This window comes from Limulus polyphemus, unplaced genomic scaffold (assembly GCF_000517525.1).
Source record: "Limulus polyphemus unplaced genomic scaffold, Limulus_polyphemus-2.1.2 Scaffold4130, whole genome shotgun sequence".
Taxonomy (NCBI): domain Eukaryota; kingdom Metazoa; phylum Arthropoda; class Merostomata; order Xiphosura; family Limulidae; genus Limulus; species Limulus polyphemus.
In genome coordinates, this window is record NW_013669740.1 from 29,092 (window position 1) to 50,598 (window position 21,507).

The 21,507-nt window shown below is 35.0% G+C and overlaps 1 protein-coding gene across 1 annotated transcript in view; it reads left to right on the forward strand.

Annotated features, from left to right (window-relative positions):
* Positions 1–21,507, forward strand: part of LOC106470636 (dedicator of cytokinesis protein 3-like) — a gene marked incomplete at its 3' end in the record, with an annotated part of 71,376 nt that overhangs the window by 7,291 nt on the left and 42,578 nt on the right. Inside the window, exons 2-5 of the mRNA XM_022399264.1 lie at positions 8,540–8,623; positions 9,137–9,177; positions 15,407–15,462; positions 16,322–16,418. Coding sequence (XP_022254972.1) covers positions 8,540–8,623; positions 9,137–9,177; positions 15,407–15,462; positions 16,322–16,418 — 278 coding nt within the window. The remainder of the gene's footprint in view (positions 1–8,539; positions 8,624–9,136; positions 9,178–15,406; positions 15,463–16,321; positions 16,419–21,507) is intronic.

The window sequence follows — 21,507 nt, forward strand, 5'->3', positions numbered from 1 at the left end:
ATTTGCAACCTTTATTTTCATTATACTTTGATTACTTACCTACAACCTGGAGAATCAAGTATAATATTACAAGAAGAAAATAAAATATAAAGCTTTACTGAAAATAAAAATGTTTGATATTTAATTACAAGGTTTTATATTTTTCATGTTTTCACTATTTATTATTATAAAAAGTAACTAAAAATGTAAAAAAATAGAAATTTACTAGTTAAGATAATGAAAGAAAAATAATAAAAATCTTCATGGGGTATACATGCCAGCAGCTTGTGTGTTATGCTATTCCATATGGTAACGTGAGCTACATGTGCTCCATGTAATTTTCAACTTGTGTTGGGTATTTTTAGTCAGACACAGTTCAAAGGTCAATAAGACAAAGTTTAATAAATATAAATAGATGTATATTGTTATTAGATTTAAGCTATTTAGAATAAACATTTGTGGTTTGTTGTTACAATTTGCAGTTATTCTAGAGCCAAAAAAGTTAATTTAGATTTATTTCCTCATTTTTACGATGGTTACGAGGTTGGTCAAATTTATCAACACAATATAGAGTTAATATTGATAAAATAATGGATTATATATAAAGTTTTATCCCCAAAATGTTGGATAATTATCTAAAAAGATATAGAGATTATGCAAATAAAACTTCACAAATTTCAAATAAAGAAAAGTATTTTTAATCTTAAAATCAAAATGACTTTGCATATTGGATAGTCAAGATTCTGAAAGAAAAATTTCACGAGAAAATCTTTAATAAAAATATCTTAATACTTAAATTAAAAACCTAATATTTTATGTATGAAAGCCTTGTAATGTTTAATAATAATGTGCAAAATTTTGTAAAGATTTGCTTAAATTATCAAAAATTATGGTACAATTACTCTCATGGATGCTTTCGTGGTTTGTTTGTGAAAATAATCTTACGGCAACATATTTTACCTCGTGTGGTGTTTTGGATGTGAACTATGGTTTTATTTGGTACGAAGATAATCATCCAAGATCAGAAGAAGTGAAATCTGCCTTAAGGAATAGCATCACTGATGCTGTTTAAAAGAAGCAGATAGTTTTCTTGACACAGCAGCAGTGTTTTATGATAGACTGATCAAAGTGAAGGCACCCAGATACTACAGAAAAGTGCCCATTCAGTTCTTTTAGCATCATTTGCAAAGCACTGGCAACAATGCCAAGCCCCATTCTCTTGTTTTATTGGCTTTGAAAATGCTTCCATCTATGTTGGGATAACAAAATTCTTGGAGAAATTTGAAAGAAGATGCCACCTTTTCTAAACTTTATTCATTCTATGAGAAGATATTCTGCATCCCTTCAACATAAATGGTATATATATATATATATATCTGTGTCAGTGTAAACTACTTGTACCTGATGATGACAAAACCTTGTTGAAACGTTGTACATTTGCTGTTATGTTAAACTTATATTAAAGTTTTTCTTCATTACCCATTCAAGCTGTCTCCAAGCATTATTAACATCAATGGTAGTTGAAAGGGAGAGGGGGAGGGTGCTGTTTATGAGACCATATTGAGCAAAAAATGTCCCTAAAACTTTTCTCCCCTTTAATGTTTTTAAGTTGCAACAACCATTTGCAAAGAAGGCTCTCAAACAAATGCCAAAGCTAATAAAAATAATGTCAATGCTTTAAATTGCATGGCATAAATAGATGTTTACTTGACATGCTATTAAACATGTATATCACATTTAATTAATCATTATTGTTAATTAACAATAATTAAATTCATTTCAATAACAGTAAAAATCCTGGCATTATTAAATTTGTGCTGTGCATTGATCTTTAGTCATCTTTTAGTCATTAATTTATTTAAATAGAAATATATCAATTAGACATCCTTATCAAGAAATCTGTTTAATTCTTGCTAAATATTAACCAAATGTCAAATAAAAGTATAATTCCTTGTCAGCTGCTTTCAAATTACATTATTACTTCAGCCTTATTGAAAATGGGTTTGTTATTAAAAGACCATTGAATGTCAATAGTGATAAGGCCAAAAATATAATTTCTGATATGATACTTACCTCCTTTCATATGTATAGCTATTCTCGTTCAGTGCTGCCCTCTATGTGCAAACATTTTTTGCATGCCGCAGGCCTTGAGTTCCAACCTACCCCACAATCAATGTGGTTCAACTGCATCTCCCATGTAAATCATCATGTGGCAACCCTTCACCAATAAAAGTGTGACACACCCTCCTGACGCATGTAACTCCCTTTATTCAGTTCTACTGAACTATCACTTCTTGTTGGGCAGTGATCGAGTGCATATGTTTTTTTAGTTGTGCTCTTTTCACGTGTTAATGTTTTTTTGCGAAGTAGTGATTTATATGATTTAGTCATTTGCTACAGTTGTTTTTTCTGTAATAGTCTGTAATGATAAATTTCCTTTGTTTATTGACTTTTCTCTTGAATTCCAAAGTTTGTGTTTTGCAACTTCTGGTATTATTACACTACTTTGAGTGCTGTTACTGGCTTCAGGTCTAGGGTCTTGAGTGAGGATTTTTTTGGCTATTATTCGTTGTGAGATTGATCATCATATGAGGCATTCTTTTTCTCCCTACAATGTTCGGGTTCCTCCTCCATTGTCCGAACCAGTTCATGACGAGGAGGATTTTGATATCTATTTTCACCTCCTAACTATGCCGTGTCTTCCCATGCATCTCTTACAAAATCTACCGGTCCTAACTTTGCCTTTTTTTATATGGTTTTTCAGGTGTGTTTTGTTTTCTCATTTTCACCAATTACGATACTGTTCCTTCCATTTTTACATTATACCCATCATTAGAGTCCCTTGTTTTCCCTCCTTACCTTGACATCAGGGTTCATGCTGAGCATTTCATTTCTCACTTGAGAGCAGGTGTTAACATGCCTTGTCCTCCATGATTTCTGATCATTAAGCTTTGGCTTATCAGCACATTGATCAATCCTTTCCCAACTCACAGCAGTTGGAGTCACTTTTGTCAATGTGGAGGACTGTCCCTGATAAACCTCTCCATTTCTCCACATCCATTTTTCTACCTTTGCCCTACCCTTATAGTTCTCGTACAATACTTGTCCAACATACACCTCCTTTTTAAGGCACTCACCCATCCCCTGTGGTTTTTTTTGGTTAATCCTTCTCTCCTTACTCCTCTTTGGTGCTGTTGACTTTTTTGGCCCTATCCCTTCACATTTTGTTTCATTGCTATTGGGATCTTATTGGGATGGAGGCTGTCTTTTCACAGGTTTGTCTACCTTCTCCTTATCTTTGTGACTTCGGGATGGCTCTTTATCTACATCAGTTTGTTTTTGGAAATTTTACAGAGTCCTTAGATTAACATGTGGACTTTGTGAGTCCGTATTTGTCCCTTTAGTGTTTGGTTGCTTGTTTGTCTATTTCTGATCCCATGACTTCTCTTATAACTGTTTCTTGTCCTACACTAGGGGTTCAAAATTTTGCCATGTCTCGATGTCACGTTTTTCATCGCCAGCAGTTCCAGTGACTATTAGGTGATTTCCAGTCCAGTGGGGGCACAGTTGACCAATTTTGTTCCCCTGTGGCAGGTATTCATTACTGATTCTTGGGTGATCCAAGTTTTATCAGAGGGATTTTTTTATCCTTTTTTCTTTTCTCACCACCTTTGTCTCCTGTATCAATTTCCTTCCCATTTACTCAGGATCCATCTACCTGTCTGTGTCTTTCCAAGATTGTAGAACTGGATCAATATGTTCCATTTACATTCCTTCCAGATTTGTAGTTATCTTCTTCACATGGTTCTTCTGGTGGTCAGTTGTCCTTCTCTGCCTTCCAGTCTCTCAATTTGAATGTTTGTCTTCATGTTGCACCTGTCTATTCAGACTTATTCCTACTCATTTTAATCAGTGGGAGTCATCAGTGTGATATCTTTACCATCAGTTTTTCACATGTGGTTTTTCCATTCCACATATGTTATCCATTATCCGGATCAATCTTTCCTTCTCCTATTTCCAGCAACGTGTAAGGGTCATTCTTCCTTCTTGTTGTTTTCTCTTCCAACCAATTCTCACCTTTATTCTCTGTCTGCTCTGGATAGACTTCTATGTTCAGTGTGTGCTATTTCTTGTTTCATTGCTCATGTGGCCTCCTTTAGTGGTTCTTATTTCTATCTTTTCATTCTCTGGCACCATTAATTTGTATGTGACCTTTCTCCTCCTACCTTTACAAGTTGGGATTGTAAATTGCTTCAAGTGGTCTATTCCTCCATGTACGAGTCTTCCCAGATTCTATTCTGGATCAGACACCTTTCCTTTTTTCCTCTGTTGTCTTTTGGAGGATAGTCTTCAGTTAGGCATGTGGCCTACACTTCATACATTCATCTTCCACTATCTTCATATTTTTTCCTTGTTGGGATACTGCCTATTGCTATCTTTCAAACTATGGTGTGGCTTTGACTGAGTAACTTATATTTCCTATATATATATTTTTTCCCTCCAGAGGTATGTCCTGTTTTAGGATTTGAATTCCACTCAATGGCAAGCACATTGCCTGTCCAGGTATGCTTCCTATATCTCAAATCCACACTGTACACCCAAGATGTATACCCATTGCCAATAATGCACACTGTTGAGATAGAGTGTTTCACGAGGTTGCTACTAGGTTTTTTTCCTTGTAATATATTTGCTTCCCTAATATGCTCATTTTTTACCATGGACTTGCATGGGTAAAGCAGAAGGGGATAGCTGCCCATCCCTGCCATCCCTTTGACTGAATAAATCAGGGGTGGTCTGCTTTTCAATATAGGGTTTTTGTGGTTATCCGTTGCACTGTCTCCGGTGTTGGGTCTTGGAGGTTGATATTATGCACACGTGCGTTTCAACTTCTGTGTGGTCCTATCCGGAGGATAATGTTGTTAGGGATAAAGGTTCTCATTCTAGCACTGTGTCTCAGAGTTTTTTCCCTCTCTGAGGCTGCTGTGTCGCTGAGGGGTTACAGTCAGATTGGATTTGATTTGATGGTAACTTCCACATTGGTACATCTTTTCTTATCATTCGGTTGTCGGGTTCCCAGATATATGGATGGTTGTGGATTTGCACACATGTGCCCTGATTAGTTTACTTGTTTGACATGAATGTAATTCTCTTCTTCTCAACTTGAGGTGAAGACAGTGTGGACCCTTCTCCTATCATGGGTTGGGGGTTGTAATCCCAATGCCACTTGGTTTTTGACTGGAGTTGAACAGCCGTGTATGGTCTGTTGTGCCCTAGTCACTCTACACCTTAGAGCACATACTTTTTAGCTTTCTCCACATTCCTGTCTGTAGATGGTTTTTCTACAGTCTTTCTTCATGTGGATTAAGATTATAGTATACTGTGGTTCGGGTTTGAACCAACCTGGTTTTTCTCTCTTTTCTTGGTTGTGATTCTCCCACTTTCTACCCATGTATGTGACACTTATTTCCACACTGGGTAAAGAGTATACCTGATACAGAAGTGATGCAGTCTCCCATGTGTGTTCCTCTCCCAATGGGGATCATATTTCATGGGTATTCTTCAGATGCTTTCGAAGGAGACTTATTTCTATTCCTTGCACTGGTCCCTCTGCCTATTCAATGTGGGATTCTAGCTATACATGTGAGAAGAGGTAATGCACCATATAGGAAGTTATTATTTCCCTGCACATTTCTATTGGTGGAGGATTGTCACATGATGATTTACATGTGAGATGCAGTGGAACCATGTTGATCGTGGGGTATGTGGGAGTTCAAGGTTTGTTGCATGCAAAATATTTTGCATATAGAGGGCAGCACTGACTGAGAATAGCTATACATGTGAGGGAGGTAAGTACCTATTGGAAATATATTTTAAATATAAGAAAATAATAACTTTGTTTCATGTTGGCGGGAGACCCACTGAAAATGGCCTGGCTTAAACATTTTGTTTTAGGAATTTGACACCCCCTTTTTTTTTACTTGCCTTGTCATTTCTCCACATAGCCTTTTTTGTTCTGCAAAGTGTTCAGTTTTCTGAACGTTACTTATCATCTTAGGATTGTCTTTAAAGTACTTATAAATCAACAAACATTTTCTGCGAAACATATCAATTGTTTATGTGATTGTTTATGTATGCATCAGCAATACACTTCCAGTAAATGTGCAAAAGGAAATGTGAAGTGAATGTAATCATATGAGTTATTTCCTGGTATGCAGACTAATGGTGTTGCTGTCTTTCCAGAAAAGTAGCATAGTTTTATACTGCAGTATCATTGATACAACAAATTCCTGCATAATCATTTAACCTTTGAGAATGCATCATTTGTGACTTCCTTATTAAAAAGCTTCCAGGTGGCAATGTCCCCAGGCCTCTCCTAGAGAGACATTGTGCCTTTGGCAATTGTTACTGCTGGCAAAAAAATAACAACCTACATACCTAACCATACCTCAGAAGTGAATAAGCAACATCTGACAATTTTTTAAGCTTGGCCTAATTTAAATATGTCAAATGAATATCTGTGCCATGCAGCTTAGAGCATTACCAAAATAATAGTTGTACATTTCTTTGTGGTATATATCCCTAAGTGGACTGAGTGGAACTTAACAAAGTTAACAGTTGTTTAGATTATTATTTTGGATGTTTATGTTCAAATTAATAGCTTATTATTTTCATTGGGCTACATATAATCATATATGACAACTAATATATATGTTTATAACAACAGACAGCTATATAAGTGATGTTATGTTTTCATTGCAGTAGTTTCTCTGAGATATTTTAATTATTTTGAATCATTTGTGCCCAGATTAGGAAAATATTGCTGAAGTTATAACCAAAAATTTTTAGCAGGTATGTAACAAAATTAGTCAATGGTCAGATGACTTTGCATATGCTGTTACAATAAACTGCAGCATTTTTAGCCGCTGCATAGTGGTTCATAGAATGGCTCTGAGTTTTCTTTTTCAAATAAAAGCTTTGAGCTCATAGCTTGATCTTCTCTTGACCTATTTGAGATCTAATTACAGTTTTGGACTCAGTAGGTCAAACCTTTTCGATTAATGTATTGGACCACATTTAAGGTCTCATAGATTAACTTACTCTAATCCTGCCTAAAAGAATTTCAATTTGAGGGTAGGCAAGTTGAGATCCTGATGAGGAATAAAATAAAATAATTGGGTTTATGTGCACCACACACTTGGTATTGCTGGTGCACAAAAATATAGCAAATAAAAATTAAAAAATGTCTCGTAGATTAATCTACTCTAATCTTGTCTAATATAATTTCAAGTGCTGTGGCTATTGAGAATTCCCTCTTGTTTTGTGTAGAACTTTTAATAAAAGGTCTGTGAGGTTATTGGCTACATAAATCTGCACGGAAAAGATAGTTCCTCTCTTCTTAGAATGAAATGACACCATAATGGATCTCACAATATGGCCTAATTTTTACTAAAGAGATGTCTGGGAATTCCCAATGCCTTTAGTAAATCAGTCAGAGTGAAACATTATTATTCTAACATTAAGAATACAAATACTTCTTTTTCCTCTTAAATTCTTCTGTCTTCTTTTAATTTTATTGTTTTGTTGCTCACCTTTGTACTCACTGAAGCAGTATTTCTCATGCCAATAGCAATAAATTATTCAGGAGCCCATTAGCTCTTTCCCAGAGAGCTAATATATATGCCACATGGGTGTAATGTTTCACAAAGTTCTCAAGCTTGTCAAATTTTATGTTACTGAAGTTTTGTTAAGCTAAGCTGAAAAGTTCCTAATTTTTGTTTTAGTTACTTTTGTTAAAAAATATATAACAATAAATAAAACATATATAAAATGATTTATAGTTCTTACTGAGTACTCAAGCTCTTTTGCACTTGGGTAAAAAGTTTAGTTGTTCTTCCATAAACAATTAATTTAGCTTTTAAATACATATTTTAGAACACAAAACTATGTCAGTCACTAGAATAGAATGTCCCAAAAGTTTATAATCTGGCTTCCTAAGTAAGCTATAAAGTTTTTTTTTAATACAAAAGTTGAACTCTTCCACTAAGTAGATTGATAATTATGTGCAGTTGGAAAGAAAGTGCATGGTGATTTTGAAGAAATTTGAAATGAGTGAAAGGACATTGCTATGTCAGTTGTTATAATATGCAAATGCATGGGTATGTGAGGTGTATTAACACCTGCACTTTAAGCTATTTCTCTAAATGAGGAGGTGCATTACTTATCAGTTGCATCAAATGAGAGACATGTTTCCAAACATACTAAACCAAACTATAGTTCTGTGTAAAGCAGCATTAATCTTTTCCTTGGCCGTTGGGATTAGGATGAGACAAAGAAATCATTGTCCTTATGAAATATCACTAAAGAAAGGTAAACAAACTTTGCAAACAGAAATAAGTCATGTAATTTGTTGAGAAACAAATTGTCTGTGTATAGCAGTCTTTTTTGTTAAATATTTAGATTCTTGGTGTGTTTTGTAGATTGTATGAGAGTAAAATACCATACATTGTAACACACACTGTTTGTACAAGGATTATAATTCAGGGCATTATTTGTCTTTCAGCACTGTACAATTATGATGGTAATACAAAGTATGGCCTGCCTCTTGAGATTGGTGAAACTGTGCAGATTTTAGAAGAATGTGGGGGTGTGTATTTCCTTTATACTGGTGTTGTAATGTTTCCTTTGGTTTTATTTTAATTCTAAATTTTTCAGCATTATTTTTTGAGTTTATATTATTTTCCATCAAGTAATATTTCATGATATAACATTAGTAAACTAGTTGATGCTTAAGTTTTAATTTTGGTGTATTGTAGAAGTGACACTGTTTGCATCAGTAATATCTGAGTGGTAAATTGTTAACAAATACTCATAAAAATTACAAATATTTATTTTATTAAACATTTTGTTATAAACGATACAAGATATGTTTTAACTTTTTAATAATAAACCAGTTTGTATTTTATATGTATCATGTTAAAAGATAATGATGTATTAACCTTTTTTTGTTTTTTTTTTTCAAGTACATGTAATGATCTTTAAATATGGCAACTGCAGTAGCCTTGTCAGTGTCTTTGCTTTGTTTGTTAAAAGATGTTTATGAAAGACTATCAAAGTTTATAAATTCAGGTTTGATTAGAAAATATTTATTTCTTGTTAGGTTGGTATCGTGGTTTTTCCACAAGAAACAAAGCTTTAAAGGTATGTTTATGATCTACAATAATATGATGACATGTTTATGTGTCAGGCACAGTATTTATAAGAATCTCTTTTGTTGGCTTTTATGCATTATTTTCAGTAATTAAATTATTTTAAAGTTCATATTTATTGGAAAGTATAAAATGTTTTTCTTAAAGTTGCTTGCAATGAAGATAAAGAATATGTTTTTTAGAAATGGGGTCTAATCATCTGTTCCTTATCTTAATGGTTCTCTGTATTGATAAGGATTTCCAAAACATACTTACCTCCCCTGACACTATAGCTATTTCTCGATCTCCAGGGTTTCAACTCTTTGTCCATCTAAGCATTGAAAAGCTTGCTCCAGTCTTTATATACCCAGCTCGATTGCCCTTGGCAAATTCTAATTTGCAAATTTCTCCACCAACTTCAATGCGCCATCTATCCAGGTACTGTATATAAACACCTTATTCAGATAATTTAATCACTTTTTATCGACAAAGCATTTGGCATGGGTTTCTATGAACATAAGTGTTATGATTATTCACATAATTTACATTGCGACTTTGGACATAGTTGGCGTGACTGTAGTATATCTTCCCTTATATTTATAAATTAATTTTAAAAGAAACAAACCTGGTCGGGTATGAATTCCTGAATTAATATTTCTACTACAGAGGCCAAACAGACTTCTTCTCTTCCGCCTCTGCTATCTGATGTTTGTCAATGGCCAGGGGAGGGGTCACTCTCAGTCGAGGCTGTCCATGATATGATCCATTGCAAGATGGAGACATACATGTGGACCAAAGGTGTCTCTCCAGGGGGTTCTGAGGCAACATTTTCAAATGACTTAGGATCATTTGGAGAGAATTCAGACTCGCTTTTTCTGACTCCTTCTTTTATTAGGTCAGCCTCAACAGAGGATACTCTTGATCAGCGACCTCCAGTCCCTTTTCTTCAGTTGATTACTTGGTTTGTGAGGTTTTGGGGGTCTCTCCTATTGCATTTGACTCTACTCCTTACTTGTTGGCAGAACGGACATGGTTTTTCCTTCTTCTCCTGATATTGTTGTTCATGCTGGGAGATTTGCTGTTCAGTTACATGATGGGATAGCTATGCCTTGTCACCCATGTTTATCCGAACAGCATGCTATGGGTTTTCAGTGCCAGGAGGAGGTATATTTAGATTCTCAATGGATGGAACCCCATTTGGACCTATGGGGTTCTAAATTGGAACCTATGATCACTTTGAACAGATCACAGTTTATCAGATTTGTCTTACTCTCACTACTGTCCTGAGGTATTTATCTCAGACCGAACTTTTGTCAGAAGCCTATCAACGTTCCCCTCAGCAATTTGAGGACAAGTTGGGGACTGATGTCTACTTCAGTTAGATTGTCTTCTTCAGTTTTTTTTCTCTGGTTTCTTGTTTGGATTTACTGGATAGAGACGTCTTGTTAGAAAATGTTCATTTACTGTCTTCTGCTCTCAGGGAGTTATGTGAAGCTTCTTTTCTCCATTTCATGTATTTCGCTGGAATTCCTGAGATGTTGGAATCACGAATTGATTCAGCTTATTTACATTCTTCTTTATCATCGTTAGCTTCTCGCCTTTATGGTGCTAATTCAGGAGTGTTGGCTCTTAATGTTCCTGACCTCCTCCTTTGGTTCCCAGATTTATTAGTTCCCATAATAGAGTCTGTCCGTATTCTCGAGGATCTTTGACTCGTATGGACCATCGACAATGCCGTCGATGATTATCCCATGGGCAGGGGAGCATGATTACATCACTTTCTGGACATCTTGAGCTCTTTCATCAGGGATCCATGGGTACTTCATGTTCTAGATTCAGGGTAGGTCACTCAGTTTACATCACCTCCACCATTATTTGCTCAACCTGTTGCTTTTTCATCTCCAACAGATCCATGACGAGTGGAGCTTTGTTCCCAGGCCATAAGAGAATTGTTAATCAAAAAGGCAGTAGAGAGAGTTGATCCTGTTCTTTTGGGATTTTATTCCCATTTATTTGTTGTACCCAAGAAGACAGGAGATTGGCATCCAATCGTTGATCTGTCTCGACTCAACCAATTTTTAGATCTTTCTCACTTTACTATGGAATCTTTTCTCAACCTACAATGGCACCTTGCCCCAGGGTTCTGGATGACCAAGTTTGATGTTACCAACGCTTATCTCCATATTCCCATAGAGGAATCTTCTCGGAGGTTTCTCAGATTTGTACACAAGGGTCAGGTCTTGCAGTTCAGGGCTCTACCTTTTGGTCTTGCATAGTTGTCTTCTGCATAGTTGTACAAGCTTTTTCTCATCATCTGCATTCTTTGGGTCTGTGCACTCATCATTAAATTGATGACTGGGTCCTTCTGGCACCATCCCATCGATTAGCAGAACAACACTGTCAGATTCTTTTTTCAGAAGTCACAAAAGCAGTTTTTCCTATCAGACTGGAGAAATCTGTTCTGTCACTGATGCAATATCTCGTCCATCTGGGTGTGTTTTTCAATACTTACTTAAGTCGAGCTCAACCAACCCCTATCAGGTTACAAGTCATGGAAAGAGCTGTCACGCTTTTACTTCTGTCTCCTTCTCCTAATATACAAATGGTTCTCTCTCTTTTGGGGATATGAGCATCCCTTGAACCTCTCATTCCTTTGGGATGAGCACATATGATGTCACTGTACGACCATTAGATCATGCATTCTGACCCTTTGGATCATCCTGTCTCATTACTCAAGAGCAACATCATCGATTGTGAATGGTGGTTAGATCGGAACAACACTACTATTGGAGTACTCATTCCACCACCTCATCCTGATATCCATCTGTTCACAGATGCATCTCTTCAGGCATGGGGAGCTTATCTTTAAGGTCAGAGTTCCAGGGAATTTGGACAGAAGATGAGTTTACTCTTCATATCAACGTTCTTGAACTCCTTGCAGTACACCGGGCTTTGGTTCAAGGTTTGTCTCTCTTGAGGGGAAAAGTTGTCATGATACATTCTAACAACTCCACAGTGGTTTCTCAAATTTCTCATTAAGGAGGCACACATTCTTGAGACCTTTGTTTTCTTACCTTGGATCTTCTCTACTGGGCTCATGCTCATCATATCAGTCTTTTAGTATCTCATGTTCCAGGAGAGATGAGTTTAATTGCAGATCACTTGTCTCGACCCAACCAAATTCTTCCGATGGAATGGATGCTACATCATTAGGTTTTTCAGTATATTTACTCTCAGTTCAGGTATTCAATGATCGATGCCTTTGCAACTCATTGGAATTCTCAACTGCAGTTGTAGTGGTCTCTGATACTTCACCCTCAGGCATTGGCAGTAGATGCATTCAGTCAGGACTGGACAGATTTGCATCTGTATGCATTTACCACAAATTGGCTATTTTCTCAAGTTCTGACTAAGGTTCATTCCACTCTCTGTTGAGTTCTTTTAGTTGCACTATATTGGCCAGCTCAAATGTGATTTCCACTTCTTTATTATCTGCAGGAATGTCAGGTATTTGATAGAGGTCTTGCTTCATCTACAGTAGCTTTTGTACAAGGCATCCTTATCCACTATTTTTCAGTATTCTAAATATCGAAAGGTTTTTGAATCCTCGTTGCTATCAGGTCTACTCAAATCCTTTTGTATTCTTAGACTCAAACAACCTTTTCAATTACCAAACTGGGATTTTACAGTTGTTTTACACGCATTATCTCGTCCTGCATTTGAGCCCTCAGCTTCATGTTCTTTGTTTCACCTTTCTCTTAAATTGTATTTTTTGTTGTTATTAGCTTGTGGACGTTGGCGATCGGAGTTGTTTGCAATCCATGTGCATTGGACTCTTTATCATTCCACATTTGTCCTGCTTTACCCCAACAGGTCTTTTCTTCCAAAGACTCTGGCAACTAAGGAAGGGGAAAGATCCTTCTCACCAGTTCATTTGCCAGCCATTTCTCACCTTCATAGCCACTCCGATCCTGATTGTTTGTTATGTCCTGTTAGGACCCTCAAGTGTTATGTGGCTCATACTAACTCATTTAGAGGTAGTAGGAATTGATTATTCATTCATTGGAATCCTACTATTTTTCATGACTTATCAACAATTACTCTGACGCAGTGGCTTCATAAATTGATTCACATAGCCTATAATGGATTATCATTACAGGAGAGGAATCTTTTGAGTGTCACTTTTCACCAGATTGGCCATATCTTTATGTCATTAGCTGCCTGGTTGAATTGCCATCTGGAAGACATTATAGGGGCTGGAATGTGAATTACTTTTAATACTTTTCTATCTTATTACTTACATGATCTGGCAGTTTCCTCTTCTGAGGATTTTCGATTACCCCATGTAGCTATTTTGACCACATCTGTTAGATTTTAATCAGGGGTGAGTACTTCCTCAATCATATACTTTTTATTATTAGGGCCCCTTTTATTTTTCACTGGATCCCATTCTGTATTGAGTGTTGCCCAGGTAGATATGCTTTCTCCTTTCAGTTCTGCACTAGCAAACACTTTCACTATAATTACTACAGGTGGCAACAGGCTCTATCAATATGGGGTGTTCCATAAGAACATCTAAGCACTTACCAAATGCCACTCATAGACTACCATGAGTAAAGCTAAAGGGGATCTTGCCCACCCCTGCCGATCTTCAGGTTGAATAAATCAAGGTTGGTTTGCTTTTAAAAATGTAGGAACTTGGTTCACCTATTGAACAGCTTCCAGAGCACTGTTTTTCAAGACTTCCCGATGCATATTACCCCCCCCCCCCTTCCCAGACTCTACTGGTGGAGTTTGGGAGTCCTTACCACCACAGTTTCCAGTTGCTGGGGTGATGGACAGAGGATTTTCCTCCATAGTGTTCAAGTGTGTTCCTACACTCTTGAAGAAGAGGGTGAAGTTGGGGGTTCTCCTATTTGGATCTGTGGATGTTTTCCCCAGATGTCAGTAGGAGTGGCACCAGCCTTTGCGGAAGCCTACTCGTAATCCCGGTTCAGGTTTGACATGAAGCTCTCCAGTTCGGCGGTGCATGACTTTTCTCTTTTTGATCAATGTTATATTGTTCATGGAATAAGGTCTAGTACCTCCTTATAATTCCAAACGTGATGTTGTCCCATCCTAGGTCTTTGGTTGAGTACAGATTCCATGCCCTCTCTCCAGGGGCAAGCAGAGTACTCCTTGTCCATAATTCCAGACTGGATGAGTTCTTTTCCTTTGTAGTATGGCATACATGATTCCTTCATTCCAAGCCTAGGGTGTTGCCTTTTGTACTTCTTCAGGTGGAGAAGAAAGTTTGTCCACTTTTGTGTTGCTTACTTTCTCGTCATGATTCTGGTAGTGTGAAACATATCTCTCTATGGCTACAGGTTGGGATCCAATTAAAAGTATATATAATAGTGCAGTCCAATAGCTCTAGCCACCAATGTGGGATATAAGTACCATGACCCCTTAATTCCAACCCTGAGTTGTGGAATCTCAGCTAGCTGATTAGGGCTGGCCTATACTGACAATTACTTGTATTTTATACCACCTTTGATATTGGAACTGAGTTCCTGTTGAAGAGCATGCCTGTTCTGGATGTAGTTCACCCACTCTTGTACCATCTTTATATTGGTATACTTCTTTATACAGAAGCTTTCTGTATGGTTAATGCCTGCACCGGCCCTCCACCTTCTCAATGTGGGATTCTAGCTATAATGTCAGCAGAGGTAAGTATGTTTTGGAAGTTAACATTTTCCTGAACTGAAAATGTATTTCCAATAATACATACCTCCGCTGACACTCTCCTGCCATACCTCCACACTACAAGCTGGTTTATGTCTTGAAAAAAGTGATTACATTATCTGAATGAGGTGCTTATATACAGTACATAGATAGAGGGCTCATTGAAGTTGGTGGAGAAATTTGCAAATTAGAATTTGCCAAGGGCATTTGAGTGGGGTATAAAAGACTGGAGCAAGCATTTTCAATCCTTAGATGGACAAAGAGTGGAAATCCTGGAGATCAGGAAATAGCTTTAGGGTCAGCAGAGGTAAGTATTATTGGAAATACATTTTCAGTTTAGGAAAATGTTAACTTTTATCAATGCTGAAATATATGCAGCTAACTGCTACTGAACCAATATATACTTTATAAATTATAACATTGTACAATTATGCATAGTATATAGATATAAAGATCTGTATAGTGTACAGTTAGAAGCTACTTCAGTTTTTTATATTAAATTTTTTCTCAATTTCCAGGGAATTTTCCCAGCATCCTTTATCCATTTAAAAGCTTTTCGAATAGATAATGAAGGGTAAGTATTCACTCAGATTTTCAGTCTGGTTATGAAAGGTCCTTAGTTCAGTTCATTATCACTGGAGTGATCCTATAGTAATCATCAGTGGCACTATTTACATATTCTTGTAATGCATTCTGTTGTTGGGTGGGTTCTTTGGATTTACTTGGTAAAAATAAGTGAAATCCTGTCCATGTAATAAAAGTGAATTAATTTATTGTATAATATTTGCTACAGGCAATGTTCACTTTGACATAAGTTGTAGGTCTAATTTCACAAACAAACTTTTCAACTTAAACTCTGAAACTACTGTGGGCCTAATACACTATTAATATTTAACAGAAATATCCTTGATTGATAACAAATGCTAAATAACTTGCTAATTAGCTTACAGAAGCTCTAACTTGATCAATGACAACTTTATCATTCACACAAACTGAATACTTTACTGAAATATCAATTATTATTCAGTAAATTCGCATTCACTTATTGCTTGTATTTAGGAACAACGTCCATTTATCTAGATATTAGTTAAAATTACCAGATTATTAATGTTATGTGCCCTCTAGCTAACATGTAAATTAAAACATTAAAAATATAGCTTACAACAATATATTTCACAGTTAAATGTTGACAGAAGTAGATGAAGTATTATATTTGCAGGAAATGTAAGGTACATTAGTGTGAAAACAAGAGAATGGCATGATTAATGTGATTAATACTTACATTCATTCATCTTACATCCATTCAAAATTTTCAGTTCTTTAAATGTCCTTCTGGGTGTAGTTGCTTATTTTAAGAACCAAATTCCTTAAGTCAACTGTCTATGATGAATACCTATACATGATTTTTCTTAGATTTTCACTGTTTTATACAGATTGTATGAAACTGTCACTCCAGTGGATGATCCAACAGTACGGGAAGTAGCTTGTGTTTTAAGAGAATGGCACGTGATATGGAAGAGATTGTATGTGGTGAGTTTTTTTTGTTATCATTACATGAAGTATTCACTGTTATTTTATTGTTATCTTTGGCCTAGTAATATAAAAATATAGATAAAAGCATATTTACTGAAATGGGGGTAAGGGAGTGAAATTTTTGTCTAAACATTGTTTTCAAGGGATAATTTTTGAACAACTATAACCTTTTTACTTTATGATGGGCAGAAAATTTAAAACAGTCAATAAATACATTGATATTGTTGTATCAATGTACCAATACATAAAAGAAATGAAGTTAATGGAGCAGGAATAAAGAACCAATAACTAAGAGTGTTTAACTGAACATGTACAGGGTCAATCTGATGGACAGACTCTGTATTGGAAAAGTAATGTTGACTATAACACCAGATTTATGAACTGTATCTTCACAATATGTTGCAAGCTTTTAGTAAATAGTACAGATGTGTTAATAAAGTTTTTGTACTCAAGATGCCTGTGAAATGATAGAGTCAGTGTGACTCAGACTCCGACACCTCGGAGTACAAGATGATGTTCATGTGAAGAATAAAAATACTTTCTTCCATTGTATGGTTTGTAAGTTGTATTTGCATAACCTATTAGAGCCTTCTAAATGCATATTTAAAGGGTTTTTTTCAGTATCTCTGTATATTGTATTTGGTGTTTTTTGTACTCTAACATGAATTGTTGTGAAATAAGCATTGTAGGTTAACATAAAGAATTGATAACTCTGACATCAAATTCATTATACCATGTTGAATGGTATTCTGTATAACGTTGAGGCATGCAGACTTGACTTCCACCTGTGCACATAGAATTAAGGCTCATTAATGAAAAAGGCTCTTTGGGCTGTGCAGAAATGAAAATTGTAATTTTTATTCATAAGTTATGCTACATACATATTTTGTATAATGGCAGAACTCATTTCTAAAATATTTTTGAGTTAAATATTGCTGAAATAGTTAGTGTTACACAACTGTTGAAATTTGGTATGCCAATGAGCACTTGATATTTGAAAGGTGACCATCAATCCAGATAGAATCAAACAAGCTTAGATTGGCAGACCACATTGGAACAATATTAAATTCGTTTCATCAGTGTTGAATAATGCTTGTTATTTGAAATATTAAAAATAATTATAAAATGAATATAAGAAATAGAGTTACAGAAAATTTGCATCCTTTTTATGTTTATCATGAAAGCACTTTAGGTTTTACTGATGCTGAAAACCATGTCTTGCTCAGTGCCATTGGCCATACTTATAAATGAAGTAAGCTTGGTACTATATATATTTTTCCTTATGAATTGTATACTAACTTATACTAGATTGGGGTTCTAGAAACAATGTATGACATAAGATGTTGACAGACACATTTGTTTGGTGTTCCATGAAAAAGAATGAATTTTGAAAAATAATAATGGGTGAAACAAAAAGAAGTTGTGTTGAAATGGATTATAAAGTATAGCAAAAACATTGAAGGAATAATTGTTCATTTGAAGATATATCCTAAGTAACCAACCAAGCAGTGAGGACTTAAAGGAGGAAGACTATTAAAAGCGGGTGGGACACATTGAAGTGAGTGTGCAAAGCTAGTACACTTTAAGAAGATAAATAGTAAAGAAATACGAAGAAAATAAGGTCCAGAAGAAGGTAAGTTCCACATGGTAAAAAAAGTATAGAGTTATTATGGAGAAAATAAATTGGTAGATAATGGGAACATGATAGCAACAAAAAAGACTGGAAGAAAAAGGAAGAACAGACATTTTATCACACTTAGTCAAGTTTATACTTAAAGAAGACTTGAAGGAAAATGAAGCATTTAGTTGAAGCACAGAAGTATCACCTTCATCTATAACAAGGCAACAAGAAAAGAGAAGTCAAAAAAGAAGAAATGAAGATATGGATATAGAAGAAGGAGGAAGCATTGGGAAATTATATTAAAAGTTTTCAAAGTGATAAAGAAGGGAGTCAGTAAATAAGGAAGAGATTAGGCAAGCTACTTAGTTGAGGGAGAGAGAAGAGTGTAGGAAAGAGAAGCAGGAGCTGCTGGAAGAGGTAGCCAATTTAAAAGTTGTGTTACAAGTATGGAAAGTAAAAGAGAATGAAATGGAAAATAGGAATAGAAGACAGAATTTAGGTTTTATGAAGATTAAGAGTAAAGAACTGGAGACATGGAAAGAGACAAGAAGTTTGCAGAATTGGCTAAAAAGTTGTGGATTTGATAGTGGGGGAATAGTAAAGCAAATGGGGTTAAATGAAAAGGAGGAAAATGGCCAAAACTGATTATAGCTAGATTTGAAAGAGAAATATAAAATAGAAAAAAATCAGTAATTTTGAAAGGAAGAGGAAGATTTGAGGGAATGGAAGTATTTGTAGAAGATGATGTTTCAAAGAAAGTATGAGAGGTGAGGAAGAAATTGCTTGAAATAGCAAAAAAAGAAGACAAGAGTAAGAAAAGAATGGTGAAGTTTGACAATATAGTTAAGAAAGGACAAGAATTTGAAGGAGATGAAAACATGAGACGTGTAATTATTAAGAAAAGACAAGGGCTTTAAAGAATTTGAATGAGAAGTGAATTTGTTGGAGGAAGAAGAAAGAACAAAACTTACAATCAAGTAAAAATAGGATAAAAATGGTTTCTTGTATATATAATATAGAAAAATTACATAATAAAAACAGTATTTTAGTAGTAAATTGAAAATGAGAATACATTCTTTTTGAAACTTGAATGGAACAAAAAATGATGAAGAGCATGTGAGGAAATTGTGTCTAAAGCTTGAATGGATAATATAGTAAGCAGATAGAGAGATTAAAGAGGGAGATTGAACTTAGTGCTATAGGTTGGTTGAAGAAGAACAAAATAAGGGGGGAAATATGGAAGTATAAAAAAGGAAAAGAAGCTATAATGACAGTGTACAACAATGAGGGGATTGAAAAATTTTGCAAGACAGCAGAAAACTACTTGGATGGGCAATAAGGTGAAATTTTAATGCATATATTGAATAATATTTGGGAATAAAGAAAGCAGTGAGGAAAAAGAAAGAAATGATTATAAATGGCAAAGGGAAAGGAAATCTAATGATGAACTGGTGGATAAAGAAATGAAAAGGTTAAAGAAAGATCTGTAAGCAAAATGAACTGGTAACCATAAAGAGATGAAGACATATATATGTGTAAGAGGAATTTGAGTAGTGGATTAGGTAATTGTGAAAGAAGATATGTTAGCAGAAGGAATAAAGAGAGAAGACAGAACTAAATGAAATCACCTATCAATAATTATGAAAATTAAATGTACAAGAATAAAGGAGAAAAATAGAAGTAGATTAAAAGAGAGGAAGAATAATTTTATAAAAAAATCTTGAGAAGGGATAGTATGAGGACCAATGAATAGAGAAGAATTGGATGAGGAAGACCCTGAGTAAAATATAATAGTTAGCTACAGAAGTGTTTGGATGAAAAGAAGAGAGAGAATAGATAGGCCAAGGCTGATTTGATAGTGTAAAGAGAGAAGAAATATAAAGAAAAAAGATATTTGAGCAATTTCAAGAAGTCATTAGGCAAAGAAAGTTGAAAAAATGTGTTCAAGCTAGAAGATACCTATGTAAAGTATATAAGAAAAGAGAATATAAGGAAGTGTGAATTGATAAAAGATTTTGTGGGAACAAGTGAACAAATGTGAAGGTAAAAGGTGTGTGTTGGACATTGGATATTCCAATATATATATTTTGGCAAATGAACACACTCCTTATGCAGCGCCCCCCCCCCCCCCCACGTGGCACAGCGGTATGTCTGCGGACTTACAAGGCCAGAATTTGGGTTGCGATACTCATGGTGGGCAGAGCACAGATAGCCCATTGTGTAGCTTTGTGCATAATTACAAACAAGCAAACAAACCTTATGCAGCATTTATTTTGTTGACTTCAAGGGGACTCTGGGATGGTGTGCATCATTTTCCATGCATGTCTAATGAAGACGTGATTCCTGTTCTATACTCTTGGCACTAACTCTTTGTATGGGTCTAGTCACTTTGGCTGACCTTGTAACCACCATGTAATTTTAAAACTATACATACTATAACTCTGAAGGTACTAAGTGTATCTTTACAAAATTTGGTGAACTTTAGTAAAAGTTACAAGTTTTGTACCTAAAACATCAGTTTTTAATAAAGTATTTCTACTAAAGATTTGTCTGTGATTTACAAATTCTTTACTGAGTTAATTTGTGTTAACCCTATAATAAATTGCGATAGTTACCAACCAACTAGAAACAAAAAACTACATGTAACTATAAGTAGTAATCTAAAATTTGAACCTTTTTTGATTTGCTGAAATATCAATAACTTTGCCAAACTCATCAGAGAAGCCCCCACATTTCTCTCTTATTTTCAAGATTGATTGCTATTCTACCTTACAGGCTGATGGATGTGTTTATAACCAGTAAAAAGAGCACATTTTCCTTTACATAAACTATTATGATGCTTTGTTTAGTTTTTGTGGTGAAAGATGTTAGCTGAGAGATATTGTTGGGTTTGTATTAAACAGATTTGCAGCTCTAAATAGAAACATATTTTTTTAACCTACTTATAATTTACTAAGAAAACCAGATAAATTATATTAGTTTCAGAACATTCTATTTTATTGACTGACAAGTTTTTGTGTTCTAAAATGCGTATTTGAAAGTTGTATGAATCATTTCACGGACATCCTAATTTATAAGATTCAATGAGGCTTAGAGAAGAATGGCGTCAAGTGAAAGACAAGTGAGTGCAGTAAATCTTTGTTTTTGTATGTTTTTATATATTCTTAATAAAAGTAATTAAAATGTAAAAAAGTATAAACTTCTCAGCACTAATACCCTATAATTAAAATAAACCAGATAAATAATTTGAAAATCTGAGATAAAGTCTGCATTCAAAGAAAATTAAAAAAAAAGTATTATTAATTTTAATTTCATGTTTTTCAACTTTTCACTATACTTAGTTTTAGGGTAGAGAAAATAAAAGATAAAATAGTTTTATAAAAAACTTTGATATTCAATTAAATTCTAGAGGTTATGCAAATGAAATATGAAAATTGTAAGATGAAAAAGTATGAAAATCACATT